At 36.0% G+C, this 23,220-nt stretch overlaps 1 protein-coding gene across 2 annotated transcripts in view; it reads left to right on the top strand.

The window, feature by feature from the left end:
• Positions 1 to 3,757: 3,757 nt before the first annotated feature.
• Positions 3,758 to 23,220, top strand: part of LOC109092589 (receptor-type tyrosine-protein phosphatase eta-like) — a 32,384-nt gene continuing 12,921 nt past the window's right edge. Inside the window, exons 1-9 of one of the 2 annotated variants that reach the window (XM_042728014.1) lie at positions 3,758 to 4,000; positions 14,136 to 14,157; positions 14,325 to 14,522; positions 14,695 to 14,793; positions 20,310 to 20,561; positions 21,154 to 21,414; positions 21,513 to 21,791; positions 21,923 to 22,183; positions 22,961 to 23,212. In XM_042728014.1, the coding sequence (XP_042583948.1) occupies positions 3,932 to 4,000; positions 14,136 to 14,157; positions 14,325 to 14,522; positions 14,695 to 14,793; positions 20,310 to 20,561; positions 21,154 to 21,414; positions 21,513 to 21,791; positions 21,923 to 22,183; positions 22,961 to 23,212 (1,693 nt within the window). In that variant the 5' untranslated portion in view covers positions 3,758 to 3,931. Of the gene's footprint in view, positions 4,001 to 14,135; positions 14,158 to 14,324; positions 14,523 to 14,691; positions 14,794 to 20,309; positions 20,562 to 21,153; positions 21,415 to 21,512; positions 21,792 to 21,922; positions 22,184 to 22,960; positions 23,213 to 23,220 lie in introns of both variants that reach the window. The other variant, XM_042728013.1, reaches the window with a different exon arrangement.

The following is a 23,220-nucleotide window of genomic DNA, read 5'->3' as shown; positions in this document are numbered from 1 at the left end:
GGCTGCTGCTGTGAGAAAAAGACAGATAGGTTGGTTGTGGTTAGTATAGCTTCTGCTTCTGTGGTAGGGGTGGCATATATACTGTCCTGACAGAACCTAACTTTAGGTCTACTTAAACTTATACAAATAAATCCTATGTTCAAGCTTATTTCATTGGAAAGCAAAGATCCTCTGTTTTCAAGAACTGGTTCGCTGTTTCCCTTAGATGACATTTAAAACTTTTCCACATAATATTAAATGTATCCCCAAACACACACTGTTATGCACTTTTTGCTGATACTTGAACATGTCCCTAATTCCCTAACCTCGTTCCGCACCATGAGTCCTCAAATTTAGCAGTGTGCTATTACTTATATAGATTTATATGTGAAAATTACATAGCATAGATATACATTGAATGAGGAACCTGAATATCATAACTGAACTATTCTGTACCAGTAAATAATTACCCAGAACAAGCTACAACCGCATAACAATAAAAAAAAATAAAAAACATACTAAAGCCAAGCACTTACAACTGTTGTGGCAAGTTTTGCAACACTAATTAGCTTTTGTTGTTGTTTAAAACATTGTTAAAATTTACACTTAGGCTCGAAAGATATGTAATCAAGCTTTTACAGACTAGATTTAACACTAGAAATTTTCACCCATATTTTGCAAAGGAAGTTAGAGTTTAAAAAGCGTTTAGTGCTGTGATCATTGTGGTAAAAAAAGACACTTCTATTGTGAGCGGGGAGATAAGAGTTTCAGTGTTTCATCCACCAGCGATCTGTATGTATGACCACTTCCTGTTTAGTCATTGTGTTTGGCCTACTCTTTCTTGCTTTCTGTTACCCAGGAGACTGCATAGTTCACTGAACAGGACTGAGAGCCCCCCTAAAAAAGAAAAACTGTTGCAACACAGGGAACAGTGAAACACAAAGCAGAGCAAACTGCGCCCACAAGCATTTACAAAGAAACACTGTTATGGGGCTGATGTACCAAATCATCAAGATTGCTGCTGAACTGTTCAGCTGAAACAAAAAGTAACTTACAGTTGTGGGGGGCGGGGGAGTTAGTGAATTCTTGATTATCTGGATTATTTCCTAATGTGATCTGATGCTTGGAAGGGCCTTTGGATTGATATATTATGAGGCTTTCTTTTTGAAATGACAAACAGGAAGGCTGAACTGCTGGGCTAAGTATTATGACACTATAGTTCAATGAACTTTGCAACAAAAATACTGTTAAAGTTCACAACACTGCTAATCAGACAATACTCACAAATGCACAATGAACTAATTACGTTTTTTTATAACAAAGATTTAAAGAACTATTAATATTTAGATGGTTAGCAAGATTTTATTTTTAAGCAAGCTTTGAAATAAGTGTTGTGTGAAATGCTGTGAGGTGCAAATCTGTCATGGGAGGGTGCTGCTAGTCTTGATTTCTTAGGTTACTCACAAAATTGCCACTAACAAAAAATAATTAGTATTATGATATTGTAGCCCTAATGTTGTGTCATTTTTCTAATCAGCAACTAGTGTCTGGCTTAGGCTTCACTTGTCATTTAAACAGAGTTCACACAGGCCAACTTTTTGACTGATGTTGATTCTTTAAACCTATACTGTTTCATATGGTTTTGTAAGTGATAACTGATTATTGTGTTGCAGTTTTGATTTTGTTTGTTTGTTTTTGAGGAAGCTTTTATATACTGCATGGTTTAATACTGATGGATAAAACAAAGGCTTTATTAGCCTACTTGATAACACAGATAATTGATCTTTAATATCTTAAAATATTCTTGGTAATTAATGATGTGCAAACATTATAAATATTATGCATATGCAGTTATTTCCATCCTACAAGTCACTATTCTGTCAACCTGTCGTTCAGTTTCACTTGTTTTAAGATCCGTCATTTTCAGTTTTTCTTGACCTGTTGTCTTAAAACCACAGTTTATATTGCACTCTGACAGCTAGTATTGTACAAACCCGATTCCCAAAAAGTTGGGACACTGTACAAATTGTGAATAAAAACAGAATGCAATGATGTGGAAGTTTCAAATTTCAATATTTTATTCAGAATACAACATAGATGACATATCAAATAAAAAAAATAAGGAAATGTATAATTTTAAGGGGAAAAAAAGTTGATTTTAAATTTCATGGCATCAACACATCTCAAAAAAGTTGGGAAAAGGCTATGTTTACCACTGTGTGGCATCCCCTCTTCTTTTCATAACAGTCTGCAAACATCTGGGGACTGGGGAGAGAAGTTGCTCAAGTTTATGTTTATATAGGAATAGGAATTTTGTCCCATTCTTGTCTAATATAGGCTTCTAGTTGCTCAACTGTCTTAGGTCTTCTTTGTCACATCTTCCTCTTTATAATGCGCCAAATGTTTTCTATGGGTGAAAGATCTGCACTGCAGGCTGGCCATTTCAGTACCCGGATCCTTCTTCTACACAGCCATGATGTTGTGATTGATGCAGTATGTGGTCTGGCATTGTCATGTTGGAAAATTCAAGGTCTTCCCTGAAAGAGGCGACGTCTGGATGGGAGCATATGTTGTTCTAGAATTGGATATACCTTTCAGCATTGATGGTGTTTTTCCAGATGTGTAAGCTGCCCATGCCACATGCACTCATGCAACCCCATACGATCAGAGATGCAGGCTTCTGAACTGAGCGCTGATAACAACTTGGGTTGTCCTTGTCCTCTTTAGTCCGGATGACATGGTATCCCAGTTTTCCAAAAAGAACTTCAAATTTTGATTCGTCTGATCACAGAACAGTTTTCCACTTTGCCACAGTCCATTTTAAATGAGCCTTGGCCCAGAGAAAACGCCTGCGCTTCTGGATCATGTTTATATATGGCTTCTTTTTTGACCTACGTATAGAGTTTTAGCCGGCAATGGCGAATGGTACGGTGGATTGTGTTCACCGACAATGTTTTCTGGAAGTATTCCTGAGCCCATGTTGTGATTTCCATTACAGTAGCATTCCTGTATGTGATCCAGTGCCGTCTAAGGACCCGAAGATCATGGGAATCCAGTATGGTTTCCCATGCCTCTGCCACTCTGAGAGGCTCTTTTTATACCCAATCATGTTGCCAATTGACCTAATAAGTTGCAAATTGGTCCTCCAGCTGTTCCTTATATGTACATTTAATTTTTCCGGCCTCTTATTGCTACCTGTCCCAACTTTTTTGGAATGTGTAGCTCTCATGAAATCCAAAATGAGCCAATATTTGGCATGACATTTCAAAATGTCTCACTTTCAACATTTGATATGTTATCTATATTCTATTGTGAATAAAATATAAGTTTATGAGATTTGTAAATTATTCCATTCCTTTTTTACTTACAATTTGTACATTGTCCCAACTTTTTTGGAATCGGGTTTGTATTTAGCAATTAGCTATTTCAAAGTCTTTTCTCATTCTCAGTGAATGCACTTAAAGGGTTATAGAAAAAAAGTTTTAGATGCATCTGAATTCTGGACACACATTTAAAACTTGACTTAAAGGGTTATAGAAAAAAGTTTTAGATGCATCTGAATTCTGGACACACATTCGTGGTAAACTGATTACAGCAAAGGTTATTTTTGTGAAGGTTCAACCTCCCTTGCCTGCTCTGACGCCTGCAAAAGGATTTTAGAAAGGGTGAACGTCCGCTGGTGATGTTCTAAAAGTTAATATCTGGTAAAAGCCGAAGACACCACGGGGGCGGGGCTAATCGTTTCGTCCCGCCCCCATCACTCAGTGAAGAGAAAGAGAGAGTCAAGAGATGAGAAAAGTTCAGAAGCACCTGAAGCAAGAATGAGCAGCATCGCACCTCAGCAGCGTTTTCATCTTGCGCGATAGAAACAGTTCTTCTAGATACCAAAGTCTGTGAGAAATTAACCAAATTATGAAATGACATAAATCTTTCGGTTTGTTTTTTTGCCACTATGGGTCAACATTTTTTACTTCAAGCCAGTTTCTTCCGTGCAACTGTCTTGTTTGCTGTGCTCGTTTCGGTAAGTTCTTTCCATTTTCTTTACCTTTTTTGTAGTCGTCGTGTTAAGTGTTGATCTTTAGATCCGCAGATCGTCTCCCTTCTTCAGAGCTGGTTCTTTAGAGCAGCAGCTTCGTGTCTCTGTTAAAATTAATCATGCTTGCTTGTGCAACTGAACCTCTTACGTTTCTGAAGTTCTCTTAAGAGTTTAACGTCGTTTTGGAACGGTTTTGTTTTACTTTTAAATATAATTACACGATATGACATGCGCTAACAAGCTTTTGTATGCGATATCAAGAACAACACTAAAAAGTACTAAAAAGAATTAGCCTAAATATATTTCTTTTTAAAATAATAAAAAGAAATATATTATCTTCAGTTTATTTGAAAGGGAAATATAGGCAAATTGACACTTTTTGTCATGGTTCATAAAAAGTTGTCAATAACTTCTGTTCCTACTTACAGATAAGACTCTTCCCCAAAACTCTTGACCGCATGCACAGCTGCAGATTAGTGCACAATAGTGATGTTAGTAAATTATATTTCCACCTAGGCTATCAGCTTAATGAACATGACTGTTCTAAGATGTCTATCCGATGATCAGCGGCTTTTAATGATTAATGCTGAATTTAAGCTTGTGTGAACATTTTCCATTATGCTCTCTTTAACCAGAAGTGCAACCGTAATCTATGCAAATTTCTTAGGTTCATCACATCTCAGTGATCTTGCGTTTGGTGTGGCAGCAGGATTTTAGATAGGTTTTGTCCTGACAGTGCTTTATTGAAGTGTTTCTCTTATTTTCAATAACCTCACCCAGATACAGGATTCTGACCCAAATTTCTCCATGCTTCTTATGTATTGGTGTATATGAGGTTACCTTTGAAGTAGTGTCTTTGTTAAACTTATGTTTGTTAAACACCAATAACCTTATTAGCTGCTGGTGTAACTGGGTGGAGACGTCATGGACCGTTTTGTTCAAACTTAGATAAGGCCTGTTATTTTAAGGAATGGCCTGCACTGATTAACAAGAAACCAAATGATGATTCCACTGCCTGATAGAGAGGAAACCTTTTCTCTTCTCTTGCCCAAATGTGCTTGCCAAATGGCATTATTCCTTGATGTGCAGCAATTAACACCACCAGGAAAGGACTGTGTTTTACATGAAAGTCTCATGATAATAATGGCCGGCATATTTAGGAAGAATAAACCGCTGTGGGCAGTAGAGGAGAAAAGGGGAAACTGCGACGTGGACATGCGGAACTGGGAAAAGAAAACGGTCTAGATCCCCACCTCCTACCCCCACCGTTCCCCCTCTCATTTCTAATCACTACAGCCATCTATAGTGATAACCATTATTGTGGGTGGTGTTGCTATTTGAAGAAGTATTTTCATTTTTTTTTGTCATGCACTAGGCCATTTTGGCTGTATGGATGAATAACTTGATGTGCATATTATACACACGCTGAGGTATACACATGAATTAAAAATGAATAAATAAAAGTAGACATAGGAGAAATATTCTATTATTGTTAATTATTTCGTGTATTAGTTTCATTAAGTTTATGAACTTTCTGTTCAAGCATCAAACATTTATACCCAGAATATTGAGCTAAACGTAATATTGCTCTTTATGTGATTATGTTTTGTTTGTTTGTTTGTTTTAATATAAATTCAAAACATTTTATTTAAGCAGAACTAATTCCTTGTATACTAACTTTATTATGTTGCTGTATTCATCTATCTGTCTTCCATAATAGAATATTCTGTTCTGTTGGAATTTGGTGTGCATTATGTACAGTAAAAAAAAAAAAAAAAAAACTGAAACCATTGTGAATTACAAGATATTTTACTCATAAAATTCCCACAGCACTGCATTTGCCCTAACAATATTTCCATAGTCAAGTTGTGTGTAGTATTTCTGTCAGCCGTTTAAAATCACAACAATGTGTTAAATTTGTGAATGGATTTGCTTCTTTTATAGTTCACTAACTAAATTAGATGATGTAGTTTCTGAAGTAGCAACTGAGTAAAGCTCAGTGACATAATACAGTACAATTGAAACAAATAACATTTCTAAATGACTATCAAAAACAGTACTTTATCGCCATGTTTTTATGATTTATTCTGTACATGCGTATATATCACATATGGTGTGTGTCCGTCACAAAATGTTTTTTTATTTTTTTTATTTTAACTAGTATTGTACAATATGTTAATATTTTAAACATACTGTGATGTTTTATTATGTGCTCATTTTTAGTGCATAATGTTAATGTTTATCTTTGTTTACATTTTGGAAATGCTGTCTTTACAGTATAAAGTGGCTGTAGATTAAAATTAGGTGTCCTCACATTATCTATTTTTTAAACCACTCATATAATTTATTTACACACACACGCACGCACGCACGCACACACACACACACACACACACACACATTATTACGTTATTTTTTTAATACAGGCCTACAATAATGTATATTTTTTATGTAAAATATGAAGTATTATATTTCTTTTTATACTACTATATCTGTACATTTCTTGATAGCTTAACTAGCTACATTTTTGAGTAGCTTTAAGGCTCAGTGGTGCTCACTGTTTAAACTAGAAAGTAAATAAAACAGAAGCTCTGCCTGAATTGTGCAACTTGCTTGAAAACGTGCTTCATTTCTAAAGCTTGGAACTTTAGTACATTTCCCCAAGTTTAGAAATTCAGTCATCTGTGAGATAAAGCTCATCTCTGTGCCTTCCCAAAAATGCTTGTGTCCAGTTGTATATAATGCCCTCTTGTAGAAGGATTCTGTCCTATTCCGGGGTGGAATAGATTAGACAGACACACTCACAGAGTTCTGTGTTCAATGTAAATTTTGGTCCATTCATTCACATTCAATGGGTTATTGTATGTCACAGCTAGTTGAAATGCGCACAAACTGAAGTGTCAGGCGTCATAAAATTGCGTAAGTCATAAATAAACAGATAATGTAGCATTTAATTTTTATGCTAATATGCCATTAAATTTGTATTGTCAGAATGCTGCTCTGTCGAATTATGCTACTCTTTTGCAAAGGAAAGACAATACAATGTATAATTAATTAACAACAATTATGACAGTATTTTATGTGACAAGTATTGTGTACAACGGGTCATTAGATGAATATTGCATGCATTTCTTCTGTAAAAATACTTGAGTGCACTTTCTTATCAGTTATAGACTGTCATTCATGTAGTTGTGTCCGTCTGTCTATGTCTCATTTCCTGTCCTATCTACACAACGTATCTCACCCTTCACTTCTCTAACTAACTCTGTCAAGAAAAACTCGGTGGTCTTTAGTAAAAAACATTTATACGGAAGTTCAGACATACTGTACATGCACCTCTCTCTCAGACATACACACACGGAAATTTAAAACACCCACTCAGAGGTGTGTTATGTGAGGTAACCTTTCATCATAGCTGGGGAAAGATTGTAGGTTTATCTGTGCATTGCCCAGATGGACAAGTAACAGCAACATGCAAATACAGTGTCTGTCGCTGTGTATTTGCATGCATTTAGTATGCTGTAAAAGGCCTTGTAGCTCAGTAGAAAGAGCAGGGCTCTTATACAATCTGTAGTGATGCAAATGTGGAGTGGAACTGAAGCATAAACACATGACAAACCATTTGTTTAGTGTTTGATTTCCCAATGTTCTGTGTACATACACTAGTACGTGTGACAGACTTTACTGTATTACAGTAATGCTACCCTCTTTTTAAAAAACACTCTATTAACACTCATAAAGTGTTAACACTTGTTTCTACTGACAGATGTGGTGATGCTCTCTGTGAAGTGTGTGTTTTGAGCTCTGATGGGAACAGTCGTCTAACACAGCAGGGGGTGTTGCTGAAACCGCTCCTCTCTCAATTCGAAATGAAGAAGTTTGAGGGTTTTTTTTTTTAAGTGATATTCTGACACGTATTGGACATTCTCAGAGAACAACTTCAGTTTGACGCCAGGAAAATTGCTGAAACATGTTTAACCTCAAAGACTGAATGTCTCAACCTGCTTTCGGTACTGAAACTCCCCATGCAGCATTTACTTTATACTCCCTTTTGAAACTACGTTTGCAGCTGTGTATTACCAAGCACAATTAGATCTCATTTGATCAAAATTTAAGTGCCATTAGTCTGGTCACATGCACTTTAAAAGCTGGACCAAAGTAATAACTTGTCAATGGTAAATGCTTTAGTCTGACTAAAATCACATCTGTCCGATTTTTGTGAATTTGGACTAACAGGCCTAATATGAATTCTACTTTTAGCTCCAACTAAATAATATTCTAATATAACATAAAACGCCTGTATATATCTTTGTTTTGTGTATGTTGTTAAAAATTGTTTGGAAGTATAGTTGACGTATTCTTCTAGTTTGATTTCATAGTGTAATATCTGTATATTATATACTAGAGTCATCGGAAATGAAGGGGAATTCTGGGTAAGGCCTCTTTCCTGCGGGCAGTGGAAGGGCTGATCTGTAGGGCTGCAGATAAGAAAAGAATCCATAGAAACATGAGTGTGTGAGCATGAGCATTGCACTATTAAATACAAATGGGGGGAAAAAAGCTATTTCATTTCCAGAGTTTATGTCTTTTTCATTAGTACAGCTGTAAGCTGCAGGTATTAGGGGAACACATTGGGTATACTGTACGTGGTAAAAATTAATCATGGGTCTTGTAATTTTCATTGGGAAAAAAATAAGGTGATTAAAAATAGTGTGTATTTTACATAAAAAAAAAATTGTGGTTCAGTGTTGTATAGAAAATACTGAGAACTTTTCACTTATAAAACCAAGAAATATGTTTTCCTCATTTTTTTTAAGGAAACTTGAATTGAGGAACTGATTAAACTAAAAAAAAAATTAAGGAAAGAAGGCTAATTTTAATAGAATTAGCTCAACTTTACATGATTTTCTTATTTTATTTTTTATTTCTTTGGTGGTGTTTGTTAGTTCCCAGCATGCTTTGCATATGGCTGAATATGGAGAGTAAATATTGAAATTAAGTGCTAATTTATGTGTTTTTGAGTAATGGGAAACATCTTGATATTTAATGTTCAGTTTGACATTTGAAATTTTCTGTTATGTTGAAGTTTCTATCGTTACCATTGTGCAGAAGAGTAGAACTTCGTTATGGAGCGCTGCATGTAATACCACTAAGAGTTTGGATGCTTTGTTAAGGGAGCGGTAGCTTTGCTAATGTAAAGTTTTTTTCCTACTTGAGCTGTCTGGCTGTATACAGTCTTTTAATTGTACAAAATAATTTAAAGTCAAATACAAACAGGACTTACTCAAAATCACAGGCTTTTGAGAATCAACTTCAAATAAATGTGCACATTTCATAATATTAAATTCATTGTGTCATAGATTAAATAATTTAGGAGATTTAACATTATTTTTTCTGGTAGAATCCTTTGAAAAAATATTATGTTTAGTATCGTTACCGTAATGTTTAAAGTAATATATACATACATACATATATTTATTTGGTGTGTTAAAAATATTTTCCTAAAAATATTTCTTTAAAATTATTAAAGATAATTTTAAATAGTATTTTAAGTTTATAATATACGTAAACGTAAAACTTTAATGCAAAAAATTTGACGTAAAGCTAGTAGTCACTAGTATCCTCTTTTGGGAAATATAGAAATGTTATCATAGATTTTATCTTTTGCTGTTAAAACAAATGAGAATGCAAAAATAATTTTTTTTTAATGTAGTTTCTGTTTGACATTCATAGAAGTTTACCCAACTATGACGAACCCGGAAATGTGAAAAGTCTCCATTGGCTAGTGAAGCGTGTGGTTTACAAGCATCACTAAACACGTGAAACTAATGATTAAGTTAAGTTAGATATCATCTGCACATAAGTTCCTTATTCCTATTATTATTTGAGGTGTACATAATAACTTCCTTAATGGACAAATTAATTTCCTTTCTGCCATGTCTCTTATTTTGGCTTTGACATGAAATCAAGAACACCGCATTTCTCTTACCAGGAATTAATAAAGCCATAGCCTAGATGAAACAGTGTTTGTATACCGTTTAAAGCGTTTTTTAAAGTCAGCCTTCATAAAAAGCATAGTTCAACTTCACCATAGACTCTGTATATGCCTGTTCAAACTGGTACACTCAATAAATGAGAACTTGTGTTCTTGTAGCCTTCAATTGTGTGTGTTCAAAAAGACCAGCATCCTTTTTCTTGTCAATTGATTGACCCCTGTATCTTGGACTGTGAAAAGGAAAAACACAGGAGTAGAAGGCACCCATTTACTTTAAAATTGACTTTTTTCTGGCTAGTCAAATTAAAATGTGTGCATAACAGATGTTATGGATGTTACATCAAAGGCAATTTTATCCAGGTCTAAAAATATTTATGATGCATATTGGTGAATTAGCAACATATAAAGCAAAGTCATTTAGCTAAATATTAGCTTGAATTGGTAAGCTAGTAAGTTTATTCCAAAATGGCAGCTATAGGGCAAAGTGAGCCAAATGCTGTAGGAGAAGTAGAGCCAGCGTTTTTACTTACCCCACCATAAGGCACTGAAGTTAAGCTAAATCTACTGGGATTTTAATGTGATAATACACAACTGGTTTAGTTTATCATTTACAGTGGGTAAAATAAGTATTGAACATGTCTAAAGGTGCTGTTGACATAAAATTTTCCCCCAGATGTCGGTAACAACCCAAGTAATCCATACATACAAAGAAAACAAAACAAATAAGATCAGACATTAAGTTCTGTGTAGTAAAGTAGAATGACACAGGAAAAATGTATTGAACACATGAAAAAAGGGAGGTGCAAAAAGGCATGGAAAGCCAAGACACCAGCAGAAATGTATCAGTAATTAGAAAACAATCCTGCCCCTAGTCAGTGGAAATTAATATTAGCTGGTTTAGTCCCAACTGATGGCCTATAAAAATGTGTCTCATGACCAACGATGGGTAAAAAGCAAAGAGCTTTCTCAAGACCTTTTCAAGACTCTCAAGAAAAACATACTAATGGCATTGGTTACAGAAGTATTTCTACACTTCTGAATGTTCCAGTGAACACTGTTGGGGCCATGCTCCGGAAGTGGAAAGAACAACTTTTCACCATAAACCGGCCACGACCAGGTGCTCCTCACAAGATTTCTGACAGAGCAGTAAAAAAAAATCAGAAGAGTTTTCTAAGAGCCAAGGACCACTTGTGGAGATCTTCAGAAAAGACCTGGAATTAACAGGTACAATTGTTTCAAAGAAAATAATAAGTAATGCATTCAACCACCGTGGCCTGTATACACTCTATTGCTGAAGAAAAAGCATTCTGACCCTTGTTTAACGTTTGCTGCACAACATTTAGACAAGCCTGTGATATACTGGAAGAATATAGTCTGGTCAGATGAGACAAAAATTGTACTCTTTGAATGCCATAATACACACCATGTTTGGAGGTCAAATGGCATTGCACACCACCCCAAAACATCACGGTGTAGCACTGGCAAAATTCATAGAATTGAAGGAAGGATGAATGGAAAAATGTACTGAGACATTCTTGATAAAAATCTGCAGGATGATGAAGATGAAACAAGGGTGGACATTTCAGCAAGACAATAAACTCAAACACAGCCAAGGAAACTCTTAATTGGTTTCAGAGAAAGAAGTAAAGCTGCTAGAATGGCCCGGCCAATCACCTGACTTGAATCCAATAGAAAATCTATGGAAAGAACTGCAGATCAGAGTTCATAGAAGAGGCCCATGAAACCTTCAAGACTTGAAGACTCTGTGGAAGAATAGGCCAAAATCACACCTGACCAATGCATGCCACTAGTTTCTTCATACAGGAGGCGTCTGGAAGCTGTCATTACCAGCAAAGTTTTTTGTACAAAGTGATAAATAATAAAAAGCATTTTCAGTACTTTTTCCCTGGGTCATTCCATTTTATTACACAGAACTTCATCTCTGAAACTTCTGTATTTATGGATTACTTGTGTTGTTACTGACATCTGGTGAAAATTTCATGTCAGCAGCACCTTTAGAAATATATTTACTGAGAAAAATGGTGACGCGTTCAATACTTATTTTACCCACTGTATCTACATATTATTTGTAGTTTATTTGATAGGGACAGTGTAAAAGTTCACCAGATCCTTCTCTGACAAGAAGCTGAAGATGCTTTTAATCACATTATAATCAGATATATCTTTCCACCTGTTGTCCCTAATGGTCTGTTTGGCACTGCAAAAAACCCCCCAAAAAAACTACCATGCCAAGATTCTTTTGACTAACATGTTAGTTTCGGTGACCATTATTCCTTCATTCTAATTCAGTTTTTGCTTAATTTTACTCAACAAACTCACCATTTAGTCTGTTTTTGGTAAGGTTACAACTCTGGTGTTTAACATTGTTTCAGAAATGCAATTAAAGATTGAAATTTAAACTTTATTTGGTTAAGTTAACTTTCAGAAAAGAAACACAACTTTTTGTAAAAGGAAATTTGAAAATTTCATATGGGTTTGAATCAGATTCAGTCAGATGGATAGTTTACACCCAGATGGTGTATCTTACCCACTGACTTGGATCAACTTACCCCTAACCTGGGGCAAATTGAGCCACGGGAACACTTTTTTACCTAAGGAATCCATGTTTTTAGAACCCTTTGACATAGATATATTCTGATCATTTAAAATGATAGCATACATCCTACTTTAGATACTTTGATTGTACTTCTGCCTCATTTTACCTTATCTAGAGGACCACATAAGAAAAAAAATTCTAATCTTACCCCACTCTCTCTTAATTGTTGATCCTTTTTGTATAACAAAACAGAGGTTTGATAATTGGCAGTTTAGGGTTTACCATTTACTGGTAATAATGGCTTTTTAATGCTAGATTATGACTATAATCTTTTAATTATTGTGTCTTTATCTTATTGATAAGAATTTGTATGTGTGGCGTCAGCAGGCATGCCACACTTGTTTTATGTCATGTGTGAACTCAGATAAGGACTATCAAAGAGGCTGTATTAGTTACACGCTGTTAACACCAGTAACAGTTATTATAAACAAAATAAGCTGTCCACAGTTTTTAGATTTAATCATTTCAAAAAATGATTTAGATGGATTGGATATAGATAAAATGTTTTTATGTGTTGTTTGAATTCTTTCTTTTCATTCTTACTGTTACACGTTGTTTAGTGACTAGAATCTAACCACACAGTTAAAAATGTGTTTATGAACGTATTGCTGTTACCAATACGGAAGTTGTGGCTCAAGCAGATTTCCTTTACAAATTTGACAATGAAGATGTCCCAGATAAGCAACCAATCATAGCCAGGCAGTGGGTGTCAGTTTCATAATAGGCCAATGAAAATATTGCTCAGAAGAACTAGGAAAGGGAAATGGGCAGAATAAAGAAATGTAGAAGCATATCATGCCAGGCACTTACATCTATATATTTTATACACCTTCTCATCCTTATTACTATTCTCCACATTTAAGAATAATACTGAACTCATCAACAATGTGAAATAAGAAATTAATGTATGGGAATCAAGTGGTGACCAAAAAGTGTTAATCAAAACAAAAGTATTGTATATTTTAGCTTTTCCAAGTAGCACAATTGGTCCTTTTAGAAAAAAAAATATATTTTAGCTTTATAAAGTAATTAACTGGCCCAAATAATTCCACTAGTGGTGGGTAAATATGGCTTATGCATGTGTTTCTAAATTCCCCAATGGCCAAATAATCCACTTCAAAGGAAGAATGATGTTTTGATTTGTGGTTAAGGTTTAGCTGAGCTTCAATGCATGTAAAGAGATCTGTCAGGCCTGCTTGGACTTCACACAGCATTGACTCAACATGTGCATTAATAATTAACTTCACTTTTTTTTTCAAGTAACATTATACTACTGTGTATACTTCCTCTTTTTTCATATAGAGCTCATCTGACGTCACCGTGGTGCAAATAATAGATCTATATCTGAAACAGATATTGCACAATGGAAGTTGTCAAAGAAGTCGTGCTTTATTTGTAATTTGAAACTTGCTTAAGCTTGTTACTGCTCTGGATTCGTGCTGCTAATCAGCAAGAAAAATGAAACCGTAATACATCTGACAAAGTTATGTTGTTGTTTTTTTCCCCAGATCCCTCGTGGGCACTCTGACTGTAAGTATAAATAAACTCACTTTTCCTGATAAATAGGTCTTTATTTGTGCAGTCTGTATCAATGATATTTATCAGTACTTTTAAGCTTAAACCACTTGATGTGATTTGCAACATCGTATATTGTTGGCCATTTACCTACCATATGCTGGTTTTATGTCTTTATTTAGGTGTAGAGTGCCAAAATAAGACAAACGCCACAACCTCAGACATCACTATGTTTGTAGGAGACAGCTCCTCCTGCAGTGTGAAGAACTTCAGCATTACAAGCACTCAGACTAGCATCACGGTAACTGGACTGCTGCCTGGAAAAACGTATTTCTTCAGGATCAACTGTTCAGTTGTGTGCTGCGCAAACCTCTCCACCAGTAAGTCTTTACTACTTCTAATAATGGCTTTGAACATTAAGGCCACTGTTGCCTGGAAAGGATGAAAATAATATTTCTGTCTTTTTCACCCTCAATCACATTCACCATATAATGCATTTTTCTCATTCTTTCAGTCACTCACATTCTCAATATTTCTCTACTTTCACAGCAGACTATTCCAGCAGTCTGACTATTACACAGCCCAGCTCCACCTCAGTGTATCTGAACTGGACAGGCCAGTTTCCACTGATCAATCAGTCTTTTACTCTCCGTAAGTCCTAGCCAACCACTATCAATAATAAAAAATATTTTTACTTTATAATGTATCAACTTAACTTAAAATAGGAAAGATATTTGGATATGGTGTGTTTTAGACAGCTGAAACAACACCATAATTTTTATAGAGTAGCATTTTTGTTTAATTTGAGTAAACGTAAAAAAATTTAAAAACACATGTATGATATGTGACACTGCCCAGTTTCTAAAAACATAAATGTATACAGTTACAGGCAATTGCATTAAAAGAAAACCTGGTAACACTTTACAAATGTATAATGCATTATAAAAGTAGTTTAAATGCATTAATTATGTCTTGCAATGCCCCTTGTAATGCATTGTACAATTTCATGAATAATTTTAACCACAGTTAATACATAATAATGCGATGGCCGAGAGAGCTCAGTGTGCTGCAACTTCAGAAAACACATGCAAATAGAAAAAGCACTAGCAAATTAAGAAAACATCTTCATCAGTTTGACAGCGCATGTGCTGCAAATGCTCACAACACAAATAAATAAAGAAACGCACAAGTAGCACTGACAACAACAAAATTACCCTAACAAAACAAAAATTAACCATGTTTTATTTTTTGGCGTATTGATTACCATTTGTATAACCAGAGCAAATGTACAAATGTCATAGTTAAACTATGGTTAGTGTAGTAAATCCATGGTTAATTTGTGCATACCATGGTCAAACTATAGTAACTATAGTATATTTTTTATATAATGTATTTATTAATTAATTCATTTTAATAGTAAAACCATAGGCTATGGTAATTTTTCTGTAAGGGAAGTTGTAAAAGTAAGTTAGCCAGCTTACATAACCTTTCACAGTTACAGTAATTGTGTATTTCGTCAGCTTATTTAGGCTAATAATATCCCCAAAAAAATCTATTAGGAATCATGAGCAGGATGTTAAAATAAAAATCTAAACTTTTAGAGCAAACATTGCTAAATATGTACCAGCCATGTTTGTCACTTTGCAGTTCCCTTAAACATTTCCGAGGTGGTCTGTGCCTATTTGCATTTACATTTAGTCATTTAGCAGACGCTTTTATCCAAAGCAACTTACAAATGAGGACAATGGAAGCAATCAAAATCAACAAAAGAGCAATGATATGCAAGTGCTATAACAAAGTATCAGTTAGCTTAACGCAATACACGTAGCAAGGTTATTTTAAATTATATAACAAATAAAAAGGAAACAGATAGAATAGAAAACGTATAGAGCAAGCTAGTGTTAGAGGCCTTTTTTGCTTTTGTTAATTGTATCATAAATAAAAAGAAAACCGACAGAATACAAAAAGATTAGAAAAGCTAGTGTTAGTTGTTGTTTTTTTTTTTTTTTGTTTTTTTTTTTTAAGAAAACCAGTAGTAAATGAATAGTGCAAGTCTAAAAGGGACAAATAAAAAAAAAAAATAGGATTAGATAAGAGAGTGCTAGAGTTAGAGGGTCAAATAAAGATGGAAGAGATGTGTTTTTAGCCGATTCTTGTGAAGGTTCGGATTGAGTTGGGCAGGTCATTCCATCAGGAGGGAACATTTAATTTCAAAGTCCGTGAAAGTGATTTTGTGTTTCTTTAAGATAGCAAAATAAAGTGACGTTCACTTGCAGAACACAGGCTTCTAGAGGGCATATAAGTCTGAAGTAATGAATTTAGGTAAAGGGGTGCAGAGCCAGTGGTGGCAAATATTATTAAAGGGATACTCCACCCCAAAATTTAAATTTTGTCACTAATCACTTATCCCCATGTTGTTCCAAACCTGTAAAAGCTTCGTTTGTTTTCGGAACACAACTTAAGATATTTTGGATGAAAACTGGGAGGCCTGTGACCATCCCATAGACTGCCAAGTAAATAACAGTGTCAAGGTCCATAAAAGGTATGAAAGTCATCGTCAGAATACTCGCAACTGCCATCAGACAATCTGGGTTATATGAAGCAACGGGAAGACTTTTTGCAGATGGTCTATTCTGACGACGACTTTCATATCTTTTATGGACCTTGACACTGTTATTTACTTGGCAGACTATGAGACAGTCACAGGCCTCCCGGTTTTCATGCAAAATGTGGTCTGAGAAAGTCAGCTGATCATCAATCATAGCTCCAAGGTTTCTGGCTGTTTTTGAAGGAGTTATGGTTGATATGCCTAACTGGATGGTGAAATTGTGATGAAGTGATGGGTTTTCTGTAACCACAAGCAGTTCTTTCTTGGCAAGGTTAAGGTGATGGTCCTTCATCCAGCAAGAAATGTCTGTTAGACAATCTGAGATCCGAACAGCTACCGTCGATTCATCAGGATGGATTGAGAGGTAGAGTTGAGTGTCATCAGCATAGCAGTGATATAAAAAGCCATATTTCTGAATGACAGAACCTAATGATGCCATGTAGACAGAGAAGAGAAGTGGTCCAAGAACTGAGCCCTGAGGCACCCCAGTAGCTAGATGTTGCAACTTGGACCCCTCACCCCTCCAAATACCTTAAAGGACCTATATGAGAGGTAAGACTCAAACCACTGGCGTGCGGTTCCTGAGATGCCCTTTATCAGTAGGGTTGACATGAGGATCAGGTGGTTAACCGTGTCAAAAGCAGCGGACAGATCCAGCTGGAATCCACTCTTGCCAGTCTTGAATGTCCACTTCTGAAACCAAACTGTTTGTTGTCGAGGAGGTTGTTCTGTGTGAAAAAGGCAGAGAATTGTTTGAACACAGCTTGTTCAATTGTTTTTGCAATGAAAGAAAGAAGTGAAACCGGTCTGTAGTTCTCTAAAAGAGATGGGTTAAGGGAGGGTTTCTTAAGAAGTGGGGTTATACGAGCCTGTCTAAATGCTGAGGGAAAAACACCAGTTTGAAGGGATGTGTTAATGATGTGAGTGAGTGCAGGTACAACTGCAGGAGAAATGGCTTGAAGGAGATGAGATGGAATAGGATCAAGCGGACAAGTAGTAGGATGATTAGAAACTACCACATTGGAGACTTCTGCCTCAGAGAGTGAAGAGAAGGATGTGAACGAGTGTATGTTTGCTGGTAAGATGTGCTTGACAGATTGTGGTGTGGAAAATTGTGGACTGAGGTTTGTAATTTTATTAAAGAAGAATGTGGCAAAGTTGTCAGCTGTTGATGTTGAGTTGATGAAGGAGGGGGAAGAGGAGGACAAAGGAGGGAGGAAAATGTTTTAAAGAGCATGCGAGAGTTAGACAAATTGTTAATTTTGGTAAGGCCTGGCCTGGAAGACAAGGGGCAGACAGTGTCCAAACAATATGTAAGAGTGGAGCAGAAAGTATCAGTAGCACTTTTAGCATCAAGAGATTCTAACTGTTTAAGGGGTGGAAGCAAAGATGAAACCATAGCAGATAGCCAGAAGGGTGAGAATGAGCATAGGTTAAGTCAATAGATGACATGTGGAGAAGTATGTGTTGTATCAGGAACCATGTTGAGGTTAAGAGTGAGGGGGAAGTGATCTGAAGTATGCAGTGGAGGAACCAGCACATGATCAGTGGAGCAGTGTCATGTGTAAATAAGGTCCGGTTGGTTGCCTGATTTGTGAGAAGCCATAGTTAACACTGTCTAGGCAAGCAGAGTGTTGAAGTCTTCAAGTATAACAAGGGGAGTACCATCCTCAGGAAAGGTTGAGAGCAGCACATTTAATTCATTCAAGAAATTACCTAGTGGTCCTGGTGGTCGATAAACAACTACAAAATGGATTTTAAAAGGGTGCGTAATAGTGACTGAATGTGATTCAAAGGAGCTGTTAATACCCAGAGAAATTAAAGGAATACATTTCCAATCATTAGAGATAAGCAGACCAGTACCTCCACCTCTTCCAGTCAGATAGGGAGTGTGAAATGAGAAATTATTGGAGAGTGCTGCAGGAGTAGCAGTGTCCTCTGGTTTGATCCGCTTCTCTGTCAGGGCTATGAGGTTTAGTCTTGAATGACAAGAAATAGTCGTAATAAAATCTGCTTTGTTTACTACAGACTGACAATTCCAGAGACCAATAGAAAAAGAAAGTAGTGTATTAGCAGACTTAGGCAAAGTGCGCAAGTTGTTAGGATTGCGCTGCCTACAGTGTGTGACGCGTGGTTTGCGAATGGTAGTAATAGTAGGGATATGGAAACACATAGTAAGAGTTGGTCATAAAAACTGAAACAGAGGTGAAGCAAGGTGTAGAAAAGAGCATGAATCAAAAGTAATACTTATGTCCCTTGCAGGTGTCCCTGCCAGTGTAGTCGCACGGTAGAGACGATGGTCTTTACACTCTTCGGTCTTCACACGAAGGCTGCCATGACCGCTGCAGTGGTATACTCACCTTTTTTATACCGTTTGACAAAATGGAAATTGAATTCAGCTGAACACATTTTACTGTTTATCACAACAAAGGGCTAAGAAAGCGCATGACACTGACAAGGTATGCCATAGAGTATGAGACTAAACGCAACTTCAGCACGTCTCAACACAGTAAACAAAACAAGCTTTTCCTAGCAATGACAACTGCACTAAACACTGAGACAAGAAATAAATACACTTTTGATCTGCTTTTAACTTCCGCTGGTTAACTGCTTCTCTCAAAGAGTATTTCTTTGCACTGTCTTTTGCTAGCAGTGCGGTTCTGTTTTTGCAGTGTGCTTCTTTATTTGTTTGTGGTGTGAGTTTTGCAGCACATGTGTTCTCAAATTGATGAAGACGTTTTTTTAATTTGCAGGTGGTTTTTTTTCTATTTGCAACACTTTGAGAAATCTCGGCCACCGTACCTGTATAATAACACTTATTAATGAATTGTTACACGGTGCATTTTAAATTTGTTTATAATTATTTATGACAAGAAATAATGTATTACAACACAGATTATGAATAAATATAATGTATTATACCCTTTAATAACCCTTTTTAATGCATTATACCTAAAGGCTTTAAGTAAAGTGTTACCGAAAACCTTCATTTCTAAATGAAAGTTCTGTCATCATTTATTCACCTTCATGTTGTTCTTTAATGGCTTTCTTTCTTCAGCTGAACACAAAATAAGATATTTAACAGAATGTCTGGGGCTTTTTTCCATACAATGAAATGAATGATGGCCAGAGTTTGTCAAGTTCCAGAAAGGACACAAAAAATCTCTTTAATCATACAGTATGATCGCTTTGTGTGAGGAATCAACCAAAACTTTAGAAATGTTTAGATTTTTCCCTCCGTTGAAACTCTCACATCTCACTTGTGCATATGCATATTCAAATGGTTGTGCATTAAGACAGTTCTAACATAACTTATGCCAAATTCACTGGTTATTGCATTGGAATATGTGCATGCACAATTTACATTTGAAAACGTTTCCTTTTTGGAGCTTGACAGCTTTTGGTAACCATCCACTTTCATTGTATAGCAAAAAGCAGCGTAAATGTTTTGCTAAACATGTCTGTTTTATTGAAGTAAGAAAATAATGACAGACTTTTTATTTTTGGGTGTCCATGTCTACTTTCTCACACGTCCATGTCCACTCTCTTGCACTGATAGGCCCTGAGCCTGTCAGTAACCTGTCTGTGCAATCCATCACCGTGAGCTCAGTGAACCTGAACTGGACACTTCAAAATGGCATCAGCCTGTATTATAAAGTAGTTTGGGGTGTAAACCTGTTTCTCACTACTAACCAAACCTCCATATTAATCTCACAACTTGCACCCGGCACCAACTACACCTTCAGCGTCACCTCAGTGGCCTCTGATAACCGCACTGAGGGGCGTGCTACTGAGATATCCCAAAACACAAGTAAGTACTACAGTATAAGCAGAAGAGAATAGGGAGTTTAAAGGTGCCTTTATTGTATTGTGGAGTAAATCAAAGCTTTGTGTGTTTACTCTTACATTACCGTTCAAAAGTTTTGGATCAGTAAGACTTCTTTTTTTTTATGTAAGATTCTCTTATGTCCACCTAGGCTGCATTTGCTTGATCAAAATACAGTAAAACTATAATATTGTGAAATATTATTAACATTTAAAGTAACCGTTTTCTATTTTTATATATTTTCAAGTTGATTGATTCCTATAATGGCAAAGCTGAATTTTCTTCAGTGTCAGATGATACTTTAGAAATCATTCTAATTTGCTAATTTGGTACTCACGGAATGTATTTTATTATCGATGTTGAAAATAGTTGCGATGCTTAATTTTTTTGTGCAAAGTGTGATGCATAGAAAGTTAAAAAGAATAGCACTTCTTTAAAAGCAACATTTTTTAACATTATAAACATTTTACTATTGATCAATTCAGACAACCTTTCTTTAAAAAAGAAAAAATACTGACCTCAAACTTTTGAACAGTCGTGCATGTATATTAATGAATGTCTGTTTATCTTTGCGTAGGGCCAGCACAAGTGGAGAATATCACTGTGCTGAATTCGAGTAACAGTAGTTTGACCGTGGAGTGGCCAGTCCCTCTTGGTTATGTAAATTCGTATGTGGTGAGTCTATCTGGTGTCGAGCTGAACACACCCCTCAACAATACCACCCTCACCATCTCTTCAGTCATCAGTAACCTCACGGCAGGACGTGTTTACAACCTCACTGTGACCACCATCAGTGGAGTCCTGAGAAACAGCTCTAACATAGTGCTGGTTGCCACTAGTGAGTCAGAACACTTCACACACTCTCCATCTCCATCACCATAACATCAAACACATCTGCAGAACCATTATGTATTTTTGTGTGATATTTCCCTTTAGAGCCTAACCCGCCCGAAGCTGTCCAAGTGAGCAGACAGACCAATGTGTCTATTTCTTTGCTGTGGTTGAAACCTTTATCAATGGATGGAGTCACTGTGTCCTATGAAGTGTCATATAAATCTAACCAGCCAGGGGTCAACCTTGAAACTTTGAATTATACCTACTCTTTAAACGTGACAATCACAAATTTATTACCCGGCAGTCAGTACGACATCACTGTGGTCACCATAGGAGTAAAAGGTCTCAGGAGCTCATATGTAAACCTCACTGCATATACAGGTACTGTAAAGCACACAGCATGCATTTTACCGAAGATGTTAATGGTAAAAACTGCTAATTAAATCTACAGTTGATTTACAGTATATTTTACAAGGTGTATGGTTGCATAAGCAATTTTTGTGTTTCCACAGCTCCTAATGCAGTGCAAAATCTGTCAGTTTCTGCTGTCAGCAGCAATTCAGTTAATCTGACCTGGCTCCCCCCTACTGGAACCCTCAGCCTGTTCTCCTACAATATCAACATAACTTCACCTGATCAGACTCTCAGTACCACATCCAACAATTATCAGATTACTCCGCTGCAGCCTGGGACTCAGTATAGTTGTAGCGTCAGAGCACTCATAATGGCTGCCAACATATTTGGACCCTCACAACTCATACAGTGTAATACCAGTGAGTGTAAATACTACACATCTCTCTCCAAACTGTAGATGTACTGTCATACAGTAAAATGTTAAATATTTTAGTGTAAGTTTTGTGTAATGATGTTTTCACGCAAGTAATGGGCATTTTCCCATTATGCTTTAATGTTACAATGCTGCTATCCCTCTTCATGTGTTTGTGTATATAGACTATATAATAAGTGGTAACCTTTTTTAATATATGCCTAATACTAGGAATATACAATATATTGGTACCATACCATGTTGGTTATTTGTCGATTTTTATCAACATAGACATTAATCAGGCGACTTAGGAATTATTTTTGTGCACGCTTATCTTATTATTACATTTTGATTTTTTTTTTTCCTTCATCTTAAGCTCACTTTAAGTTTATCAGTCACACTTTATTTTAAAGTCCAATTCTCGCTATTAACAAACCATTAACTATGACTTTTGCCTCAAACTCCTGATTTGCTCCTTACTAATAGTTAGTAAGGTAGTACAATACAAATAAACAATACAGATAAGTACAAATTAACAGCCAATGTGTTAATAATATGCATGCTACTAGGCAACTAGTTAATAGTGAGAATTGGTCCCTATACCAGACTGATACCAATTAATCTTTAAAAACACTAATAATGTATTAACACTGAAAAGTAGCCTATAGCAAATCTCAAAATGAATATTCATTATTTTATACTACATGCATTACATATTAATGCATATACTACGTGCATTAATATGTAATAAGTGCAAAATATGACTATGTGCATTCTCTTTCAGAGCCACTGCCAGTGACTAATTTAATAGCCTCTCCTGTTGGCACCACTGAGATGCGCCTTTCATGGTCTCGTCAGAGTGACTACAAACCTTCATATCAGTATAATTTGAGTGTAAATGGCGAACGATGGATACAGAGTAACAATGAGACTGCAAATGTCCCTAACCTTGTCGCTGGGAACAACTACACCTTTACTGTGCAAACTGTAGCAAATGGCATGAGCTCTGATTCTGTAGCCATCTCTGCATTTACAGGTATTACA

This window comes from Cyprinus carpio, chromosome B7, assembly GCF_018340385.1.
Source record: "Cyprinus carpio isolate SPL01 chromosome B7, ASM1834038v1, whole genome shotgun sequence".
Taxonomy (NCBI): Eukaryota; Metazoa; Chordata; class Actinopteri; order Cypriniformes; family Cyprinidae; genus Cyprinus; species Cyprinus carpio.
Note: the sequence above shows the minus strand (reverse complement) of the source record. Positions and strands in the feature narration are given on the sequence as shown.